Below are 22,665 nucleotides of genomic sequence, written 5' to 3'. Positions count from 1 at the left end.
ACCGTTTTTGGTTGGGCTGAAAGGGAAAATGGAGAGAAGAGGAGGGGTATATTTGGAAACCTGAATAAAGTTGAAAAACAAACCCGACAGCGATACAAATGAAGTCAGAGTGATTATCTTTGTTGAATTATGTTCAGATTATTTAATCTAAAATATTAATATTTTATTATATATTCAAATATTTATATTTAATCCTAATTTATTTACTTAAATATTTATTATTAGCATTTATATTTTAAATTGGTCATACTTTTTTATATTATCCAATTTCTTTTTAATTTTTTTATATTTTTATATTATTTAAAAGTGTCCATTCAAAATATTCAAATTACATAATTATTAGTATAGATAATAATATTACTAACTATCAATTATTTTTTAGGCTTTTTTATCCATAACTTTATATCTTCGTGATCACTTTTTCTCTGTTTATTTACGTATCCCTTCTAAAATTTAAAATTAAATATTAATTTTTATCTAAAAATAAATAAAAATAGAAAAACGGCATCAATTATTTGATTTAATTATTATTATTATTTGGCTATGTGAAGTAGAATTTTAGATATATGTGTGACGTGTGATTGGCTGGCATTTTCTTAATATTTTGGGAGAGTGGGTATCATTTTGAATTTGGGTTTGAATATTTGTCAATAGTACCAAACAACCCTTATTTTAATTTTAATTTGTTCCACAATTAACGCCCCCCACTAGTTACAATATTTACGAATTTGCCCCTGGTTACCACTCTTATTAATACTTACCCATTTTTCTAAAATTAACCTCATAATTATATTTAATGTTAACAAAGTAACAAATATATATATTGATTATAACTTAAGATTTAATATCTGAACTTGGGTCAAATAAATTTCTAATTTTAGAAAATATAGAATATGTAACTTTGGGTTCGTCTGATAGGTTTATAAATTTTCCATTATTCAATTTTATATTTAATAAATTTTGGTTTGTTCCATATTTTTAAAATAATTTACAAATTTATTGGAAAAATTCAATTTATGTCGGATAGATTCCTTACTTTTGGATTTTTTTTTTCTAATACAAAATTAAAAATCTTAAAAATTTAAAACTTATAAGACTAAATTTTGTAATTTAATTCGTTAATCTCCTTATTTAAAATAAAATCATTTTTTAGAGGAGAAAGTCTGGATATTATTCTCCTCGGTTTTCTTTTTAAATTAAAATTCCATTCCACGAGAAGTCAGAAGAACTACTGTTGGAATGACTAAACTGCCCTTATTCTACATGGGTTTTTACCTAATACCTCCATGCTGAACCTTGAACCCTAATTCATGTAATTTTATAAAAGAGTTAAAAGATTTTTATTTTCCTTTCATTTTCCTTCCCTATTTTTTTAATTTAAATTATAAAAAAATAGAATTTAGTCTTTATGTTTAAATAAAATTATCATAAATAATAACTGCTGTAAATTTTATTAACCCAGATTAAATTCTAGCTTTCTACACATGAACAAAAATAATAATTTATCAAAAATTAAAATATAAAATTGTCATTCCTTAAATAAAAATTATAACCTCTAGAATTAGTTTGTGCCTGTGAGCTTTCTTTTCTTTTGTTATAAGATACTAAATAATCAATAAGAAAATTATGACACAGCTTGAATAGACAATAATGTAAGGAATTATTGTGCACTAAGGACAATTCAGTGACTAGTTAATAGGGCATGCAGTGGACTTGGCATTGGCCTATCCCCTCCCTTTGTCCCCAATAAAACGCCCAATTTTCACCAACTTTTGATGCAATTAATGGGAGAAGAGGAACAAGGAGCTTAGAAGAACACCATTTTGTCCGCTAGTCGATATTATTTGTTTTGATCCATTGCATATTATCGTCAGTCTCAATTTTAAAACAGTTTGTTAAGGAGAGTTTTTCACATTCTTATAAGAAATGTTTTGTTCATACCGGAGATGTGGAATCTCACAATCTACTTCCTTAAAAGGCACAGTGTCCTTGCTCGCACACCCCCCGGTGTCTAACTTTGATACCATTTGTAACAGGCAAAGTCTACCACTAGCAAATATTGTCTCTTTTGGCCCGTTACGTATCGCTGTCAGCCTTCTAATTTTAAAACACGTCTATTAGGAATAAGTTTCTACACTCCTATCAAGAATGTTTCGTTTCCCTCTCCAACAGATGTGAAATCTCACAAAATGTCATTACATCGAACGGGTTATGGCCATCACCAACAACCACAACCCCATTGGTTTTTTTTTGGGGGGTTTTTTTTTAAAACAAAATGACAATGTCTCTTACAAGCAATACATCAAACAAGTTTCTAGAGTCACCAACACCGACCCAAGTACCCAAAATAATGGAACTGTTTCTTAGAGGCATTATATTAAACATGTCCATGGACACACTCCCAGTCCCACTAGTTTTAATGAGATGTTTAAGTTTTTCTCGAAGGCATTGCCCCACCAATTTTATATATTCTTTTTTTCTTTCTAAGAGGCATTATATCAAACAGGTTGCAGGCATGCACAGCCCCACTAGTTTTTCAAAGACATGGGAATGTGTCTCAGAGGCATTATATCAAACAGGTTGCGGGCATTCATAGCCCCACTAGTTTTTCAAGGACATGGGAATATGTCTCAAGAGGCATTATATCAAACAGGTTACGGAAGTGAAAATTACCAGATTCAAATAAGAAAAACAGGATAGAAAGAGAGAGACCCACTTACAATAAATGAGAGTTTTGAGTGGCAAATCCTGGAAGTACGTTGTCGCTACAGAGAAACCATATAATCTTCTTTTATTCTTACAATTTGGGGGCTCAAGGATCAAAAGGAGATGAGCTTCTCGTGAGAAAGGCAGTGGGTGTTGCGCGCTGAGTGGCTCAGGCTTGTACTGCTGTCGGTCGCCAGAACCCACAGATTCAGAGGGCTGTGGTTGGTCTGGTGGGGCTGTTACTTAAAAAACTGAACCTTTATTTGAAAATACTAATAAACTAATTATTGGGTTGGATAATTATGAAAATTAAATGTGAAATATTCTTGACATTAGAAAAATAAATTAAATGTTAGAATTAAATAGACATATATTTAGAGTTAAAGAAATTAAATTTATATGAACTAAAAAAAATTAATTAATTAATTTTGATTTTGATCCGAAGAAAAATGGTTTATTACCAAATTTTGTTACACTTAAAATACTTTAACACAAGTAGATAATGTAGTCATATTACAGATGAATGTTGGAGTCATCAAATACTGTATTTTCTTCAAAGCACGTCAAGCCAAGTAGTTAAATTGGGTTGATTTTGTATATATATGTGACACTCGAGTAAAGGAAGAGTACATGAATGAATCAGATCACATCCGAATAAGAGCAATACCGAAAATAGAATGACTAAGAAAGGCTTAAAGAAAATGAAGATTAGTACACTGTTTAAAAATTCAAGATTTCATAAGTTTTCTCTCTTTTATTTATGTTTTCAAGAAATGGGTTAACGTGAGATTTCACGTCGGTTGGAGAGGAGAACGAAACATTCCTTATAAGAGTGTAGAAATTTATTTCTAATAGACGTGTTTTAAAATAGTGAGGCTGACGGCAATATGTAACGGGTCAAAGTAGACAATATTTGCTAATGGTAGACTTAGGCTGTTTACAAATGGTATGAGAGCTAGACATACCCTCTCCAGATCCTACGTCCGTTGGGGAGGGGAACAAAATAAGAGTGTGGAAACCTTTAAAACTGTGAGGTGACGGCGATACGTAACGGACTAAAGTGGATAATATTTGCTAGCGATGGTTTGGCCAATTAAAATATCTCTTTAACCAAGACGACATATTATGTTGTCTTTTAAAGGGACGATCTTTTATTTTTTTCGTATCGGTCATCTTTACCCGCATGATTACAATACTGCAAAAATTATTCTTTTATCGATGGTATGTGAGACAACGGAGAGGCGGATCATACAAAAAGCTTGTGAATTTAAAACAACGATTATTAGTGAAGAACTTTTGAGTTAGGACAGACCATAAAGTTGCCAAAAGCATTAGATGTCTTTCCAAATTTGCACTCAGTTATGCTATTATTGCTAAAACGTAGGACCATTCCTTTATTTTCAAAAAAATTAATTGTGTTCAATAATTAATAAGTGAGATTTTACTTAAGATACATAATCTTTTTACGTCCGGATGAAATGATTCATCGAGACAGTAAGTTATCATCGATATCAACACATCTAAGATCACCAAACATTAAAAAATTCTATTCAGTTCTTCTTCCTGTTGTATATCTCGTTCATACACCTCTTGTCTCCGTTTCTCGAACCTACAATGAGTTACAGAGTTCTAAAAGAATCTCCACCTAATTATGTTGAACGAATAAAAATAAAATATTAGTTCGGACGAACTCGATTGAACTGTTCGAGCACACTATCATCCATAAAGGCAAATATTTGTTCATCCCATTACAGGCATATTATTTGAAATTGAAAGGGAAAGTAAAAGTCATTGGAAAATCAGATCCTCATAAGAAAACAGTAGCAGCAGCAGCAGATGTATAATTAACACAGAAAGTTAAAGCTGAGGTTTCTTTCTATTCATCATCCAAGAACAAAAAAAACGAGTTCAAATGAGTCATCTCCATCCGTTGCATCATCACCATCATCATCATTATCATCGAAGTCTCCCGGGTTCATGTCGAAACTCTTTACCGTGAAAGAATGAATATGCTAGAGGTACTTATTACAGTTACAGCTGCCTCAAATGTATCAACAATTTCCCGGAGCTTTGTTAATTTCTCTCTGTTTCATGAGTCTAAAAGGTTTATATAAACTAATATGAACCCCTGAAGAGGCACATATACATACTGGGGGCGGGTCGGGGGAGGCGGGAGAGAGTTTTTTTAAGTTCCATACCTGAGGATGGAATCCAGAGATGAATATGAAGACACCATACAAATGTTAGAAATCATCATCATATTGATGCAATCCAACGGGAACAACAGAGAAAGCATGCATTCCCTCACCCAATGATTGCTTCTTATTTCTTCTTTCCGGTGCCAATCGTTAATAGTTCAAAGCTTCGAAGGGCATCGTCGTGGCTGCCTTTTGTAACCGAAGAACGGAGGAAGGATGATTTTGGCTCAACTCGTTGAGTAGAAGCAGACAGACGACTGCTGCTTGAGAAAAGTCGGCTTGAGCGGAGTTCACTTGGCTCCCCAGAGGAGCTAGGCCGGCTGCTGGATAAGATAGGTCTCTTAGAAGCACTCCCTTGTCGAGAAGAACTCCGTGCTCTTTCCGAATCCGGTTGCTGCAATATTGGAGGAGGTAGAGAAATACTATAACTGGAGATAATATTACCAGAGAACTGGATAGCAACCAAAGGCAAAGAATTCTAGTATATGATTTTCTTGTGGATGATTCAACTCACCACATCCTTGGAGGAAGGCACATCATCAGAGGATCTATGTCTGGAGTGATCACTGTGTAGACCATGTCCAGTGCCATTCCTTCTAGCAAAAGCCTCCACGGCACCCGAAAATTTATCACGGAGATCTTGTCCCACTAAATGACATTCAAAGAGAGTATGTTCAACTAAACAAATTAAAGGAACTAATAGACAATCCAGTCGAACATGAACGACCCAAATGCTACAAGACCTCGACACGACCATATGGTTCAACTAGTTGAAGTAGGAAATATCAGCATTTGCGAGCTTTAAAACAAACTTCGATACCTTGCAGGGATAAGGGACATACCTAAAGGTCTCTCCACTCTTTCAGCAGATGGTCCAGGGTTTACAGCGGCTTTCCCAGTTGGCTGCTGATGATAAGAAACAAGAATAAGAACATTAAGAGAAGAAACTATCAAGGTAAATAAATATAGTTCTTGCTTTACATCTCATTTCCCTTGACAACGTGGAAAGTATTTAGATACGTACTCGAGTCCTCGAACTGGAGCCGATCTGTGGATATTTCAATATAGTCCAGTCAAACACGTAGTCAAATTGGTAACCTGTAATGAAAATTACAAGTGTCATGCCCATTATCACCACTTTTGATACAGTTCATGGAAACTTCAGTTGAAAATGGAGGATGCAACAAGATAAGGTCTTCAACTGTGACTGCACATAGTTCGAGTAGGCCTTAGGATAGGACTAACCTTCTCTAATGAAAAGATCTCGAAAAAGCCTCTTCAGATACGAATAATCTGGTTTGTCTTCAAATCTTAGGGCTCGGCAGTAGTGGAAGTATGATGTGAATTCCATTGGAAAAGATTTGCAGAGGACCTAAAAAAACATGGAAGGCCTCCCGGTGTGTCGAGTTTAAACATTTATAACATAAAATCTCTTTCTTTTATAACCATGAGCTATGACAATGGTTTGATACAAAATTCAGCCTAGAAAGCTTGTAGGGTAGTTAATTCTTGAGTAAATGGCCACCATAGCTCAAACATATAGCTAACATGATGACCAATATAGCCAATAGTTCGCCCATTTTCGGTGAACGACGGTGATTTATTCTATTTCTCTTCAACAGATTAAGTAAGAGATGTAGGAATACCTCAATAGGAGTGAGCATTTTCTTTTCACTAATCTTATCATATTTTTGCTTTTTGGTCCCTGCTCTCAAACCCTGCCAGGGAAGGCTGAAATAACAAATTAAATTTTAGACTGGATTAAAAGAAAGAAGAATAGAGAGTACACAAGACAAGCATCAAACCTTCCCCTGAGAAAATACATAAGCACATAGCCGAGAGATTCAAGATCGTCCCTTCTGCTTTGCTCTGCAATCAAACAAAATATATACTAAATAGATATCGGAACGGTTTCAAAGAATTGAATATCATAATGGATGAATCGAAGAGTAAATAGCTCAATTACCAACTCCAAGATGGGTATTAATACTTGCATAGCGAGCTGTTCCTGTGAGATTCTTATTTTCTCTGCCAAGAACAAAAAGAGATTCATTCAAGGGAGTTTTGGCAAAGACAAGTTATACTGCACAATGATGCTAGCATGCTCAGATAAAAAGAACTTTCACCCAACCAAATGGAAAGTAATTGAGGTGAAAATGCGCGGACAGTATTATCGTCTTTGCTTCTCACTTGAATTATCAGATAAGCAAGAAGCTAACAACTTTGATCAGATGCTAGTTTTCAAATACCTGTATGGTATATGCTTGTGTGTTTGAAGATCCCGATACTTTTTTGCGAGACCATAATCGATAATATATACCTGTTCAATAATGAGCCAACAGGCTTCTTAGGAAAACGTCATCGTGCATGAGCTCTAAATAACAAATTTTCATTGCCCCACAGACACCGCATTCACACAGAGCCAAAACACAACGGGCAAGATTAATTTGAATTTTTTAAAATCTAATCAAGAACAATCCATTCTTGCATCCCAAATTGGAAGAACTCACGCTAAGTGGTCTATATGGCTTTATCAATCAAAGAGAAATTAGAATCCTGATAACAATAAACCCCTTACGCTTCTCCCCTCATTGTTGTCAGGTGGGGAAAGTTGGTAGACAGAAAACTTCAACAATCGAATGTGAGTCGTGACAATTAAATTACCGACTGAATCAAAGCATCCTTCTAGCTCTTATTTAAGTTGTAATTATATCGTGAATTACCAACAAAAACACATAGCAAGCACATCTTAAATGAACTTTGCTGTATGATCTTCAAGAAAAGGCCTAAATAAATCGGCACACACAGATGGGATACATAATATTAAATACCTGGTTAGCCTTCCGCCCCAACCCCATTAGAAAGTTGTCAGGCTTTATGTCGCGGTGAAGGAACCCCCGCGAGTGCATGTACTCAACTCTATTTATCTAAGGAAACAAATGAACATAATAAGCCTAATAACCCTATTGAATTGAACCTTCTTTCAAGAACAGCATACTTACTAACTGATCAGCAAGCATCAATACTGTTTTCAAGGACAGTTTCCTATTACAGTAGTTGAACAGATCTTCAAGACTTGGCCCAAGGAGGTCAATAACCATAACATTATACTCACCCTCAACTCCAAACCATTTGAGATGAGGTATACCAGCTTCACAAAATGAACAATATATAAGCTACACACACGGATCGCGTACTAAACTAAACGAAACGAATAACAGTAACAAGATCAAAATCAAACTCAATAGGGAAGTAGTGAGAGATAAACAAACACACTTCCTCCTTGAAGAAGCATATATAGTTTTGACTCATAGTGAAGCTGAGGATGCTTGGTTTTCACAGATTCCTGCAAGGAAAATATATCACTGTTAAGGAATATAGAGATACAAACGCGTTCCCCATTATGCTTACTGCCATAAACTTCAACCAGTTTGGAGCAAGTGAGGAACCTAAGTCACAGGGTGCATTCAAATTCGAGTTACATACTAGAATAGTTCATGAACATACTATCATGCTACCACAAGACAAACAAAAAATCAGATTCGATTTGGAACTATTATATGTCCAAGGTCCAATATTGAATAATTTCAGAGGTTTTCCTTGACTTTGTCCATGTCAACAAACAATTCGAAATGTCTCGACTTTCTTAGAACAGGTACGAGTCAAATAATTATAGTAATGATTAAGTTAGGCACTAAATATAGGAAGGATGGGGAAGGGAAAGGGGAAGATCATTTACATACCAGCTTAACAGCCACTTCCTCCTCAGTTTGCACATTAGTACCTACAACAATCCAGATCAATATCAATATTAACTACAGAGGTTCTCAAAAAACTATAAAATCCATACCCAAATACAGTTCACCGAAGGATCCGCTTCCAATCTTCCGGCCCAGCTTAAACTTCCCACCGATTACATGCTCCATGATCTAGCTCGAATCGAATTAAAGCCCTCGCGATTAACCCTTTTATCACCACAACTCAAAGCCCAATCCAAAACACCAACCGTACAAGAACAGTTGAACTACCAATCCGCAATTCCTAGATCCTTGATACGATTTCAATCTCCAAACACCATCTCAGATCCACCAACTTGGAATTAAACACGGCGATGAAGAAAAACCTTCAAGCTTCAAATAAAAGAAAGAAAAGCTCAAAAACCCAACTCCAGACCGCCGAAAATACTTCAAATTTCACTTTCTGGAAAAAAAAAATCCGAAAATATGATAGAGAAGGAAGAATCTAAGAAACAGAAGTTAGTGAGTAAGCAAAACCCCAATCCCCAAAACGAACAAAAAAGGGTTCTTCTGTCTTTTGGGGGGAGAGCAAGATAGTGTAATTTCTGGAAGTAAACACAGAAAAGGAGAAAGAAAAGGATGCTTAAATCGGAATTGTCAGAGAGTGCAAAGATGAGTAAAGGAGGAAACGATGGAATTTAGAAGATGAAAAGAATCGAATCCCTGTGAGACAGTGGTTCATAGCAAGGAATCAAAAAGAAATTGAAGTGAAAGAGTTGGAAACAGAGGAGTGAAAGGAATTGAGAAGGGATTTATGGCGATTGAAGAAGAGATTGAATATGGCGGAAGAGAAGGGAAAGGTATTTTGAGAGATGTGATTGAAGAAGAGGAAAAGGAGGGAAGGAGAAGCACAGAAAAAGGAAGGAAAATAAAATAGATGAGAAAGTACGGTGAGTGATAATTGATTCACCAAAAGCTGGATGATAATATGATATAATAATAATATTATTAATTCTTTTATTTTTATTTTTAATAATTATTTATTCCAATAAATATTAGTTGGGAACCACCAAACGTGTCCAAATTTACGCTTGTTGAGATCATTTTCCCCCTAAAATATTCTTTTTTTATTTTATTTATTGCAATAATAATTGCAAAACCGGCCTAAATTTAACTTTATCTTTTTTTTTTAAACATATTTTAACTCAAAATTTTTAATATATTTTTCCAAAATTAATTCACATTTCCAATTTTGAAATTGAATTACGAAAAATAAAAATGCATTTTGTTGGTATATGTAATAATTATAAATATTTAAACGTCGTATTTTCATCATCACTCTCATTCCATTGAGGGATACAGTAGGGAGAGATTTCTCTATGTTTGATATATATATATACTTAAGCCTTAAAATTACGTGTCTCTAAGTACATTTTTATCACTTGCCGAGATAGTAATTAAACACGAATCGTGATAGACATCGGATGTTTCTATCTGTTTTTTACATAAATTACTGTCTGGGAGGTTGGACGTGGGGATACGCTCAATATCAGACATGGCAAGAGTTAGGATCGATATGGACTTTGTAATAATATATATTATCAAATAAGATTAGGTTTTGTGACAATAATGCATTTTATAATATGGTATTATTTTAATTTTAATTATTTATATTAATAAAATTTGAAAATGTGAATTGCCTATAGTTTATGTATTTTTCTTTTCAAAATAGGTGGATAGGGTGATTACGTGGCCGAACAAAAATCAATGCCTTAAAAGTTATTAACACACATTAAAGCCTTTTTCTTTTTTATTTCTTTTTAATTTAAATAAAATTATTTATATAGGAAATGACATGGAAATTCAAATGTTTTTATTTATTTTTTTAATATAAATGTCATTTCAAATTCAAACATTTTAAAATTAGTATGTTCAATTATGATGTATTAAGTTTATAAAAAAAGCTATATTTAATAAATAAAAAATTATAAAATAGAATTCTAAGGAATATATCCTAACTATTTTCATTAATATATATATATATATAATTGAAAAATTAATTCTTTCAATAGTTGAAATTTTGTCTCTCTCATAAATTGGCATGGAAGTATAGAATTAATTTAAATTAGGTATGGACAATGAACTCGTAGGCTTCTAACCCTATTCATAACATCGAAAATGTCCACCGAGGTGGACTTTAGTGGCTCAGGTCGAAGAGGACGAGACAGGTAATCTACCAATATTAATTTCAATTAAACCAAGATGGGTATCGTCTTGATCCTTAATCCTTGTTGCAATATCAGGTACGATACGAAATTCAATAATATATTATTTTATTTCATAAATTCCACGCCATTGTTAGCAAACAATGCCAATAGCATCAAAAAAAAAATTTAAACACATCATCATACTAATGCGAGTCTCTCTTGTCGGCTAGTTTATCGTCCGTGATAGCTATACTCTTGAAATTTATGAAGAGTTTTAAAAACGCTCACAATGGAGAAGAGTTTAAAGTTTTTTTTTTTTTTGTAATACACATATAAAATGCTCCCGATGGAGACACACGTTTATTTTGTCTCATCTCGTTGTGACGGGTCTATAGATCAAAACGTAACATCTCTACATGAACATATATAGTTTATTGGCTAAGTTTAAACGACGTGTAGGATATTTTTATTAATTTAACTTTATTATTATTATTGGTCATGTCTTAGGGTCGAAGAAAACCTAATATATTATCAATTAAAGCCTTTTTTTTTTTTCTTAAAAGGGTTTTGTTTTATTAAAAAAAGGATTTAAAAAGGTAAATTTATAATTAACTTTCTAATTTGAAATAAAAGTATTTAGGGAGATATGAATNTTTTTTTTTTAAATATAATTCGTACACATAATATCCTAAGATGGCATACCAAATTCAAACATTTTTTAAATTCATTTGATAATTACACACTTTCTCTCTCTCTCTCTTTTAATTTAATTTGAATGGTTCCTTTTGGTTTTAAATTTTATTTTATTTCAAAATTAGGTTAGATGTCAATTTATAATCATAAAATTTGGAGGTTCTATTCATTTAAAATATATATTAGTAATTGTATTTGATGAATTTCTATTTCCAAATTACTTTTAAAGTTTTTTAATATTTAATTTAGGGATTTTTTATATATATATATATTTTATTTATAATTTAGGTTTTCTTAAAACTATTCATTTTTAATTAGTTTTAAACACAATAATATTAAAATAAATAAATACATAAAATTCAATCGTAACATTATTTGGGGGTGGGGGAGTGTAGGAGCGTCTAAGAATTTTTTATTTTCAAATTTTTTTTGAAAAAATATTAGTTGATATGTCATGTTCGAAATTTTTAAAATCATTTTTTAAAGAGAGGATTCTTTTCGATTTTCACTCAAATGCCAACTAATATTAAAACAACGAACGAAAAAATAAAGTTTTATATTTTTAAAACTAACACGGCTGGACCTTAATACTTTAATTTAGTTTCTATTTGATTATTGAAATTCCAAAAATGACATGTTTAGTCTCACAGGCTTGAATTTGATTTTCAATTGAACAAATTATTGTTTAGACTCCTCTTGTACGTAATGGAATGATGACATAACAATTAAAATATGTCAACTAAACATTAGTTTATTTAAATAATTCATTTTTAAAATAAATTCAAAAATTCAAAAATTAAATTATTACAGAATTAAAAAACAATGAAACCGAATCATTACAAACTAACAATTCAAACACTAAATTGTTACTTTCCTAAAAGTTCGAGACAAAAAAGAATATGAGCCTAACCTTCAGGATATTTTGTTGAGGATCATTGGGAGTGAGTCCTTTATTGATTAATTTAGTGAAAGATCATGGGTTTATAAGTAACGAATACTCCTTTTGGAAAGCCCAAAGCAAAGTCATGACAGCTTATGCTCAAAGTGGACAATATCATACCATTGTGTAGAGTCGTGATTCCTAACCTATTTCTCGTTAAAATTGGGAGGGTAATAGCAAAATTTAACCAGGCACAGAGGGCAAAATGAAGGTTTAGAAGATAGCTTATGCTCAAAGTGGACAATATCATACCATTGTGGAGAGTCGTGATTCCTAACCTTAATTTCTCGTTAAAATTTGGAGGGTAATAGCAAAATTTAACCAGGCACAGAGGGCAGAATGAAGTGAGTTATAAAAGCCATGAACTAATAAGCTTTGGAGAGAGAAGAGAAGCAAAACACACGCAACTTAGAACATGTTAATATGAATCTAAAATTTCCATGTGTAAAATGATACAACTATCAACAACAACAACAGTAAGTTAATTACAAGAACAGTAATTCTAGAATTGAACAAAGGAAGCTTTGAATCTTGCACGAAAGAGGGGTTGGATGGAAATAAATAAAAGAAAAAGAATTAACAAGTCACGAGTTTGAGTTTTGGAAAGAACAACCTCCTATACCTCCAATGGAAAGGAAAGGAAAGGAAATATTTTACAGAGACTAATGGAAACCAGACGATCCATGAGCCAATGTTTGATTGTCTTTTCTCACTCCCAACAGATTATTAGGCCTTTGCCCTCCCTCTCTAAAACCTCCTGTCCAAAATTTACCCAAATATGTAAAGCAGCAGTTAAACAAAAGGGTAGTTTTCTCACCAAAGAGCACGTGATCGGTCTTTGGAAGTAACCCCGACGATGGGCCGAAATCATGAATGCTTCCCATTGGCGCTCATCGGTTTCTCAGGAACTTCTAGTTGGGGAGGCAAGAGTTTCAAAAAGCTGCCTTGAACAGGTTGTTGATTGGTCGCCATTGCAGATTCGTTTTCTGCGGTTATAGACCAAAGCAATAACTTAAAAGACATTAACGAAGGAAGATCTGAATGGGGCAATCTTAACAGAAAGCATGAAAAGAAAATTCAAGAACAAATAATGGAATAGCAGCAACCAGAAAATGAAGATTTCTGAAAATTACCGAAAAGAGATTTGATGGAAGGTCTTTTAGATTTTGTGCTCTTCTTCTTCAATTCAGCTGTTAACAAAAGCCGCAGACATGTCAGGTAAGATGCTTAAAAAAGGGCCATGGAAATGGATGTTGTAAAAGACAATATTTCCAATCTAAGAGAAGGGAGAGTGCTTTTCGTGTGTAGCAGCATTTAGTTACGTATGAACTAAACAAACATTTATTTTAACATTATACAATATATTATTGTGTCGTAAAATTGATCCCGATCATAAATTAGAGAACTAAGATAATAATATGCATGCTAAAGCATTATGGACAAACAAGAACGCAAGAAATGAACATAATCTACCTTTCCACATGTATAACTCGACTAACTACAGCATTTTCTCCCAGAAAAAAAATGCAAAGGGAAGTTGCAATGAGTAACCAAGACAACCAATGAAAGAACCTACATTGCCTTGCATTACTCCAAGAGTAATGAAGACAAGCGTACTGTTGTTCTTTGGTTTATGGGTAGTGAGAGGGAGAAAAAAGAATAGATATATCTGTTGAAAAATTTTCATTCGTATTGAAATAAGTGGGGGCAGAGATACCGATTCCAGGCAATTGATTATCATCGATGATTTCGAAGTTCTTGTACGTATAACCCACAAAGTTAATATCTTTCGATGACAGCATCTGCATTAAACAATTAAAAAAATCAGCAAATAGGCAGCATATTAGTTAGCAATGTCCTATATATCAGTGATTTGCAGGTCAATGTCTGTCTGAATTATGTAACTGTCATTCCGATTTCTTGTTCTTTTAAAACAGAACTAGGTCATCTAAAGTCCCTGGCCTAACACCCCTCCCCAAACAAAGAGAATAAAAAAGAATAGTTCTAGTTGTTAAGAATCTCCTGCCGTTCCGATTCCAACAAACAGTCAGGACCATCTGGTTATTAATTTTAAAAATAGAGACTAGAGTCTAAAAGAAAAAACCCAGCAATCTTATCAACTTCAGCTACCTCCCCAAAAACGAATTTGATAGAATAAGTCACAGAAGAAAAAAGAGCCTATGATCCAATATATTAGGAAATTTTAGATGCAAGTTATAGAATGGCCACAGAAAACACTTCTGTCCACGTAAAATTAAAACCAATGATAAATTATCAGGAGTCTGACAAACTAACCTTTCTCCATGGACCTGATTTCGATGACGTCTGAATTGAGTTTTCAGTCTATAACACCATCCATAATGGATAGAAGAAGTTAACAAAAGGGTACCAGAAACAGTTCTGCTATAGATACAGAAAATGAATTACTGGTGTACCTCTTCAAACTTCTCAAAATTTTGAGTATCCAGTTCATCATTGACCTCAGGAATAAATGCAGCTTTCATTTGATACAACTTGTCCCATTCAATGCCCTTGAACCATGGGTGTGCCTAAAGCCAAATCAACCAATAATTTAACTATCACTCTATTTTAGGAACTCAATTTGTGAATTGTTGATCAACATTTAGAACAGAACACACCACACAACACCTTTATTTCATCTGCACCCTTGGTCCCAAGCCTTTGTTCAACATTGCATAAGAGTTTACTAATTAGATCCTTCGCTTCTGGAGAGAGTTTCGCTTCTTCTGGAAATTTCAAATGAGTTTTCCAATTAACTATCTGCACCATAGGTTAAAGAGAAAATTAGTCACGACTGAGAAAAGAGTATCAAACCACAAGAGTCAATTCCAAAATAGTTAACTAAACTACACAATTAGAGATGATAAATCCAAAATTACACCATGTCCCTTTAAGACCCCGACCATCATAAGGTTGCCAGTATCCAGGCTCTAGGTAATAAAAAAAGAAAGTTAAGGCTTTGTTTACAAGGATTGACAATGAAGGATTGAAAATTATTCTCCTCAATCTAACAATTATTATTTACTTCGAGTTGACAATAATCTTGACATGAATTCTATCCATAATAATAATTAGACTCGTCAGTCCACAATAACATTATCTTAAACAATGGTAGAGGACGCCTTCCCATTTATCCATTCTTCTAGTCCATTTTAATTTTTATTTTGACATTTTGCTTCACTACATAATTAGAGTCATGTACCAATCAAAAATTAATTTTCATTATAGGCTGAGTTAATAACATTAATATTAAGCTTCTCGTTTATCTTCAGATACTAAAATAATTTCAGTAAACCTTAACATTAGAAGTTCTATTCCAATTTCTGCCTGTTTTATTTCCGTTGGCTTTCTTGTTTTATTCTTTCACGAATCTATTCTCATCCAGTAAATGTAAACCAACATATATCTTACATACTTCGTAAGATCTTTCATTCATGTTAAGAAATCAAGGACCCAAAGCAAAATCCGAAACTAGTTCCACATTACCTTCCTACAAGTTGACATAGGCTCATCTGAGTAAAACGGTGGAAAACCCACAAGCATTTCATACATGATGGCACCAAGTGACCACCTGAAGTTGATTTAGCAAAATATCATCGAAAGGTTATCTTGAAATATAAAAATAAACCAAATAAAGCAGAAAGATGCTAACCAATCGCATTCCATTCCATATCCTTTCTTCAGCAGAACTTCCGGAGCAATATAATCAGGCGTTCCAACTGTAGAATAAGCCTGCAACAGAAATCACCTTAATGTCAAATTAAATTTTTTGGCAATATGTGGTCGTCAAAGGTTCAAAATGAGAACTTCACTAAGGATGAAAAAAGACTAGGAAAACCAGAATCAAGCAAAGGAAAATTTTTGGTTCACCAATTTACAAGTGACTAATGTAAAGTAATTATGGATCTACCATACAGGATATTGAACTACTTACAAGCATCCGCCTGTTCCTTTGCCAATGCTGTAGTTGTTCCTGCTGTGTGCGTTTTGATGCCACAGGACGCCCATCACCTTGAAGAGCACCACTAAGGTTACTTCCCTGGGAAAAATCCTTTTCTTGGAGGTTACTACAATCTAATGGTTTACATAATCCAAAATCTGATAATTTCATATGGCCATCCTTGTCAAGAAGCAAGTTATCAGGCTTGATATCTCTGCAAAGGGCACAGGAAATAAGCGTTACTCCCAATAACCATACATGTGCCCACCATGAACACAATGCAATGAAATTTATCAATTAAAGAAAAAGCAAGCAGGAAATATTAACCTGTGGATATAATTATGTTTATGGATTGACTCGATAGCTAAAACTGTTTCACCAACATAAAATCGAGCCTCATCTTCTGTAAGAGTATCTTTCCTCATCAACAAAGTCATCATATCCCCACCAGGTAAGTATTCCATAATAAGATATAAATACTCTTCATCTTGGAAAGAGCAGTACAACTTTACAATACAATTACTGTCAACCTCCGCCAATAGATTCCTTTCAGCTTTCACATGCTCAACCTATAGTCAAATAATACACATTCAACAAAATAGTGACTAAAACCATATAGTGTCTGTAATGCTAATGTAAGCATACCTGGCCTCTTCGAAGCATCTCTGATTTCTTAAGCTTCTTCATGGCATATACATGGCCAGTTGCTTTCTCCCGACAAACTCTAACCTGTATCTCAATAAAAAAGGAAATGTGTCTCAGTGAATGAATAGCCGGTTAACATACTACAATCTAATGGTTTGCCTCGCCCCCTGTCCAAATACTTGAAAGGCCATTTATTCCCTCTCTCTGCACAAGAGTATATGCTAGCCAATTCATCCATGAGCTTCTTTCCTTATTAATCTTTGAACAAGAAATCCAGTTAAACATGCCAAGAATGTTGAACATATGTTAACTTCATCTATTGCTCGTATATCTTCAAACAATAAGGCAAATGGAAACTACAAGAAAGATCTCACTGCCAACTATCCCAAAGCCAAAAGGAACCTTAAGTGGGGAAGATGCATCAACGAAATAGATAAAAAGAAATATGATATACATGAAAAGGTATTATCGTTCACTTTGACCTGCACCAGCTATTAACATTTTATCCTTTTCTTTTTTCTACAGAACTACTAGAATTCAAAGCAAAGTTGATAACAGTGCCATCAAAATTTAACACCTAGCCATTAGCAGCCGGATGATCACGTAAGAAAAGATAAACTTTCATGTAAAAGAAAGAATTCATACCTCTCCAAAAGCACCCCTCCCTATCATTGTTAGTGGCTCAAAATCATCAGCACCCATTTTATGCCTCTGAAGACGCATATACTCTGTTTCCTTCTTCTCTAGATGCTTAAGCAGGTTGCTTTGCTCTTCTTGAGAGACCTCAGCATCAGCCAACTTCTTTTCTAGTACATGGCGTCTACAGAGAAAGCAGTGAAAACTTTACTCCAAGGTATGAAAAATCAACAAGTACTTAGAAGATTAACTGAACAGCCAAGGTGGCAAAGACTTCAATCAGTTTCCAGGAAAGAACTATGAGCTAACCTAAAAATTGCAAGTGTACAACTGGAATAAAAAATCATTGGATGAACAAGATTGAGCAAATAATACTAGCACCTAAGCCAATCATTTTTAGCATGTTACAAAGTACTTGACATGAAGATGGAAATGCAGCAGACAGAGAGAAGGAGGAGGAGGAGAGAATACTATAGAAAAATAAAATTTGGCTGACCACACAACTATAAAAAAAACATAAGACCAACCTCTCCCTCCTTTCTTCCAAGCTCTTCATTTGCTTCTTGTAGTGGTTTTCTATATACTGTTTGGCAGCTGCAACCTTCTGCTTGGTGACATTGGAGGGTACCTCTTCACTGGTTGGTGGTCTCGATGCATCTCTTGCATTGCCTGTACTCTCCTTATTTGTAGGGGGCTTTGGATTGTCTTTGGATTTGAACTTCTTAAACCAACATCTAGTAGCTTCCATTATATCATACACTAAATATGCTAAGTTTTAAACCACACTTCCCAATGTTCATTTTAATTCAACAATCATACATGAAATGTTTCACCCAGTACATAGTGGTACAGCAAATATACATATACTGAGCAGTACGTCTCCAATGGGTCAGATAACGTAATTTCCTGCATAGAAAGACAATATCTAACCATGAGAATAGGATAAATACGATTCATAAGAAAAGGCTGTTGCCAATGGCGAAATAGAAACAACAAAACGATACTGTGTCATTTAGATAATAAAACGTAGATCGTTGTTTGCCAGGAGCCTACGATGAAGGCATTAATAAAAGGTTAAACTTCTTAAAGCCTCCAATCTTTCTGGTGAGCAGTTTTCAATATCTTAATGTTACAAAGCAATGCACTTCCTGCAGCCAGCTATTCAAAATCAGGAAGTATCGTCCTCGTGATATATCAACTCAGCGGCGGTTTACGTCAGAGTGGAATGAAAGCCTCCCTTAGAAGGTGGTTAATGAAATTTTAGAGCTCGACACGACCAGCAATAAAGATGATGCTTGAGCTAACATCCACTGCACCAAATAATTGACCGGTCGGATGTCCAAACCAAAGTGCGTCCGGTACACTAAAATTCGTCCAAAATAATGAAGCAGAAACATTTATTTTATCTAAATTAGAAACGCCAGACTAGAGGCCGAATCAAACTTTCCTCCAAAACTACATCACCGCCATTTCCAAGAGCTTATTAACTCGGGAAAAAGCCAGAAAATCACGAAACAAACACCATCAAATCCTCCTTCAAATTCCGATCAACCAATATATACAAGAAACAGACACACAAGCACCAAACAAGAGAATCTCCATAAAGAAAAAAGACACTCCTCATGCCGTACACCATTTCAATCCACATTCTCCACGCAATTTGACCAAAAACAAGCCAACTCCCCCAATTTCAACAGAATGAAAACCAAACCAGATCAATCGGCTCAAATTTTAAAAAAAAGCAAACAAAAATGAGACCAGCAGAAGCATCCAACCTCGTAGATCAGATAATGCACAAACAAGTACATAACTCAAAGAAACAAAGCAAATCAAGCATTGAAGAAGAATTAAACATCGGAGAAAAAGAACAATAAAATGAAAATGAGAGAGAAAGACAGAGATAGAGAGTACCGCAGAAATTGTCGGAGAAGAAAGAGCAGGAATGTAAGAGAAGCGCAGCAAAACCCTAGAGGAGAGAGTGAGAGATTGTACGGCCCGTGATTTGGGGTGAAGAAGAAGAAGAAGAAGAAGAAGAAGCAGTGAAGAAGAGAAACAGTCTGTCTTCATGATTCGGATGCCCCATTTTTTTCTTTTTTTCTTTTGTTGGAAAAAAAAAAAAAAAAAAAAAAAAAAGGTGAATAATAAGTGCTTTTTATACGCGTATTTCCACTAATCCACTCTCTCTCTTCCGTATTTCTATAATTACTCTCATTAATCTCATTTTCTCCCGCCTTAATCAATACGCAATTTATGCTCATAATCTCACGCAACAAACATCCTCACATTCATTCGTTAAATTACCATTTTTATTTTTATATTTTAATAAAATCACTTTCCGAACTTATCCTCATCTAGATATTATCCTCTTTAAGTGATTTCAATCTGTCTATGGACTTTCCCGCTACGTGATCTAGATACTCTCCTATTTGAACTTTTTTTGTCAACCTCCTGGCTTCCTCATTACGCGTATAACAGGGAGAGATTTCTACACTCTTACCAGCGATGTTTCTAACTGATGTAGGATCTCACAATTTACTGCATTAAGGGCCTAGTGTTCTCGCTGGCACACTACCCTAATGTCTTGCTCTAATACCATTTATAACCGCTCAAAACTCACGCTAGTGATATTGTTATCATTATCAGCCTCACGGTTTTAAAACACGTCTAGTAGAGAGAGGTTTTCACACCCTTGTAAGAAATGTTTCATTCTCAAAACACCATGGAGAGTTTTCCATGCGAAAATGTTTCGTTTTTCCCTTCCGATTGACGTGGAATCCGACAATTGTTGTTTTGAATGATTTTAAATGTTAAAAAATCTAAACTATCTCGTCTTTAAGCTTTTAACTTGTTGTGATTTATTTATTTTGAGAAAAAAACAATAAAACAGCCAAAATTCACTTTACGTCATCAAAATCTTACATATACGTGATTTCTCCGAATATACGAGGACACGCGTTAAGCAAAAATAATGTTCAATCATTTGTTTGGTTTATACGACCATAAATTCCTGAACCACTAATAAATGGTTTTAGATTTTATCGTTACTCTGTTCCTTAAATATCGAAATTTATCATTTTTACTTGCCCTTTTCCAAATACGTCAAACAGGACAATACACAAACTAAATATCCAATTATATTTATAGTTTCGATAGCCATACATTCACGAACATATATATATATATATATATATATATAATAATTTTAAATTTAAACGGTTACTTTATTCCTTAAATTCTCTCATTCATTTACAAACATATCCAACGTCATTAAAACCTTACATTCACACAGTATTTTTTCGACGCGTTAAACAAAACAATTCAAATCTAACAAAGTTGTGAATAACTAATTTTGGATGCTCAAATGAATGAGAGATACATAAATGAAACCGTATTACATTCGAATAAGAGAAATTACGAGGATACAGAGGTTAAGAAATGCATAAAAAGTATCAATAATATGCACATTTTTTCACGATGACTCAATCACAAGCTTGGTCAATCCTATGTATTCGTGTTGGTCTCTGGTAATAATACTGGATGACCTAAAAAAATTCATAAAAAACATGTTGAAATGATTGGTGTTAGTCTGTGTGGATAATCTTCATTTCTAGAAGCAACAAATCGTTCAAAATAATTTCTAAATTTAAAAAAAAAAAAAAAAAAACATACAATTAAAAATTATATATATAATTAAATAAAAAAAAAAACATGTCGAAAAAATTATATATATCTATATATAATTAAATTAAGAAAAAAAAGAATAAAAACAAGAAATGAGCGAACCGGCGGGGGATAAGATGGTAAGGCAGTGAAAAGCATATTCAAAGCCTTAACCTCCGCCGGGAATGCTGCAGTGGTGTGCTGTCAACTCAACCACCGCCTCTCGCCGCCGTCACGCCCCATATTTGTTCTCACATATTTACCTCTCATTAAATTATTATTTTTCTTAAACTAAAATATATTATTATTTAAATGTATTCATTTTTTAATTTTTATGATTTTAAAATTAGTCTATGAAAATTAAATAAATTGTTTTCTAAGAGATAATTTAATTTATAGGCGTTGAAAAATTGTCTTCCTCTTTTATTATTATTTAAATATGTGAAATCTAATATATAATTTAATGTTAAATAATACCTTTTAACCTTTGAGCTTAGCTTGTTTTAGTAATAAAATAAATTGTAAAATCCAAAACTATTTTTTTAATACCCGTTGACTAAATAAGATATTAAGATAAAAGTTTGAATCTAAAAAATAAAAATAAAAATAAAAACAATAAATTATGGGTTCTTTTCAAAAATTATATTTTTAACTTTTATTATCTTATTTTAAGTATTTTCCAAACATCTATTTTGGTACGTATAAAATGACCATTTTGCCCTCACTTACTAAAATTGCACGAAAAAAAATAAATTGACTAAAATAATTAATTTAATTAGCGGATGTGGAACTTTCATCATCCAACAACGGGATCCAGATGAACATTTCAATAAAAATTAATATCGACCCCAAATGAAAATAATTTTAATATATATAAAGGGTTGATTTAGTTGGAGGAATAATTGTTTGCCATTTATTTCCCACTTTCACTTTAGTTATTTGATCTCTTTCCTTATCTAAGAAGCTAAAGAAAATGAGGGTCACACAATTATAAGACACAAAGACTTCCTTTACCAATTAATTGGGCATAGTGGCTAAGCTTTGAATGCTACAATATTTACATTGCCATCTTCCTAAGCAACCACCAAAATTAATGGATCAAAAAGATCCCGAACTTGTTCACTGCAGCCTTATCGTTATCGGTTAACAAAAAAAATGATTGTAATAGTAATCTGATCGATCTAAGTATTTTCTATTTCAAATTTTAAACGTTCATTTGATCTATCGATTAAAAAAAAATTCTGAAATTGAATGGGAATGGCATGAAAAAGTAAAGGTGCCC

At 33.5% G+C, this 22,665-nt stretch overlaps 2 protein-coding genes across 5 annotated transcripts; both read right to left on the bottom strand.

Annotated features, from left to right (window-relative positions):
- Positions 1-4,397: 4,397 nt before the first annotated feature.
- LOC111778440 (casein kinase 1-like protein 10) lies at positions 4,398-9,604 on the bottom strand. Of its 4 annotated transcripts, none has more exons than XM_023658264.1 (15): positions 8,755-9,603; positions 8,648-8,688; positions 8,181-8,250; positions 7,907-8,055; positions 7,736-7,831; positions 7,154-7,224; positions 6,871-6,932; positions 6,710-6,773; positions 6,551-6,635; positions 6,150-6,276; positions 5,929-6,002; positions 5,747-5,810; positions 5,419-5,552; positions 5,015-5,298; positions 4,398-4,904 (listed from the first exon to the last, which is right to left on the bottom strand). In XM_023658264.1, exons 1-14 carry the CDS (start codon positions 8,828-8,830, stop codon positions 5,029-5,031), a joined length of 1,383 nt encoding a protein of 460 aa, XP_023514032.1. In that variant the 5' UTR covers positions 8,831-9,603; the 3' UTR covers positions 4,398-4,904; positions 5,015-5,028. The 4 variants fall into 4 exon arrangements, with proteins under 4 accessions (XP_023514032.1, XP_023514033.1, XP_023514034.1 ...); XM_023658265.1 differs by having other exon boundaries at positions 4,398-5,298; positions 8,755-8,833; positions 8,911-9,603; XM_023658266.1 differs by having other exon boundaries at positions 4,398-5,298; positions 5,747-5,807.
- Positions 9,605-12,903: 3,299 nt separating this feature from the next.
- LOC111778887 (serine/threonine-protein kinase tricorner-like) lies at positions 12,904-19,819 on the bottom strand. The gene is made up of 14 exons (XM_023658887.1): positions 19,635-19,819; positions 18,251-18,629; positions 17,733-17,907; positions 17,088-17,171; positions 16,770-17,011; positions 16,437-16,656; positions 16,155-16,234; positions 15,989-16,073; positions 15,131-15,262; positions 14,917-15,030; positions 14,777-14,824; positions 14,199-14,283; positions 13,615-13,671; positions 12,904-13,467 (listed from the first exon to the last, which is right to left on the bottom strand). The coding sequence occupies exons 2-14, from the start codon at positions 18,469-18,471 to the stop codon at positions 13,349-13,351; spliced, it is 1,662 nt and encodes a 553-aa protein (XP_023514655.1). The 5' UTR covers positions 18,472-18,629; positions 19,635-19,819; the 3' UTR covers positions 12,904-13,348.
- Between the last annotated feature and the right edge of the window lie 2,846 nt (positions 19,820-22,665).

Source organism: Cucurbita pepo, chromosome LG17 (assembly GCF_002806865.2).
Source record: "Cucurbita pepo subsp. pepo cultivar mu-cu-16 chromosome LG17, ASM280686v2, whole genome shotgun sequence".
Classification (NCBI taxonomy): domain Eukaryota; kingdom Viridiplantae; phylum Streptophyta; class Magnoliopsida; order Cucurbitales; family Cucurbitaceae; genus Cucurbita; species Cucurbita pepo.
This window is presented reverse-complemented; position numbering and strand designations above follow the sequence as displayed.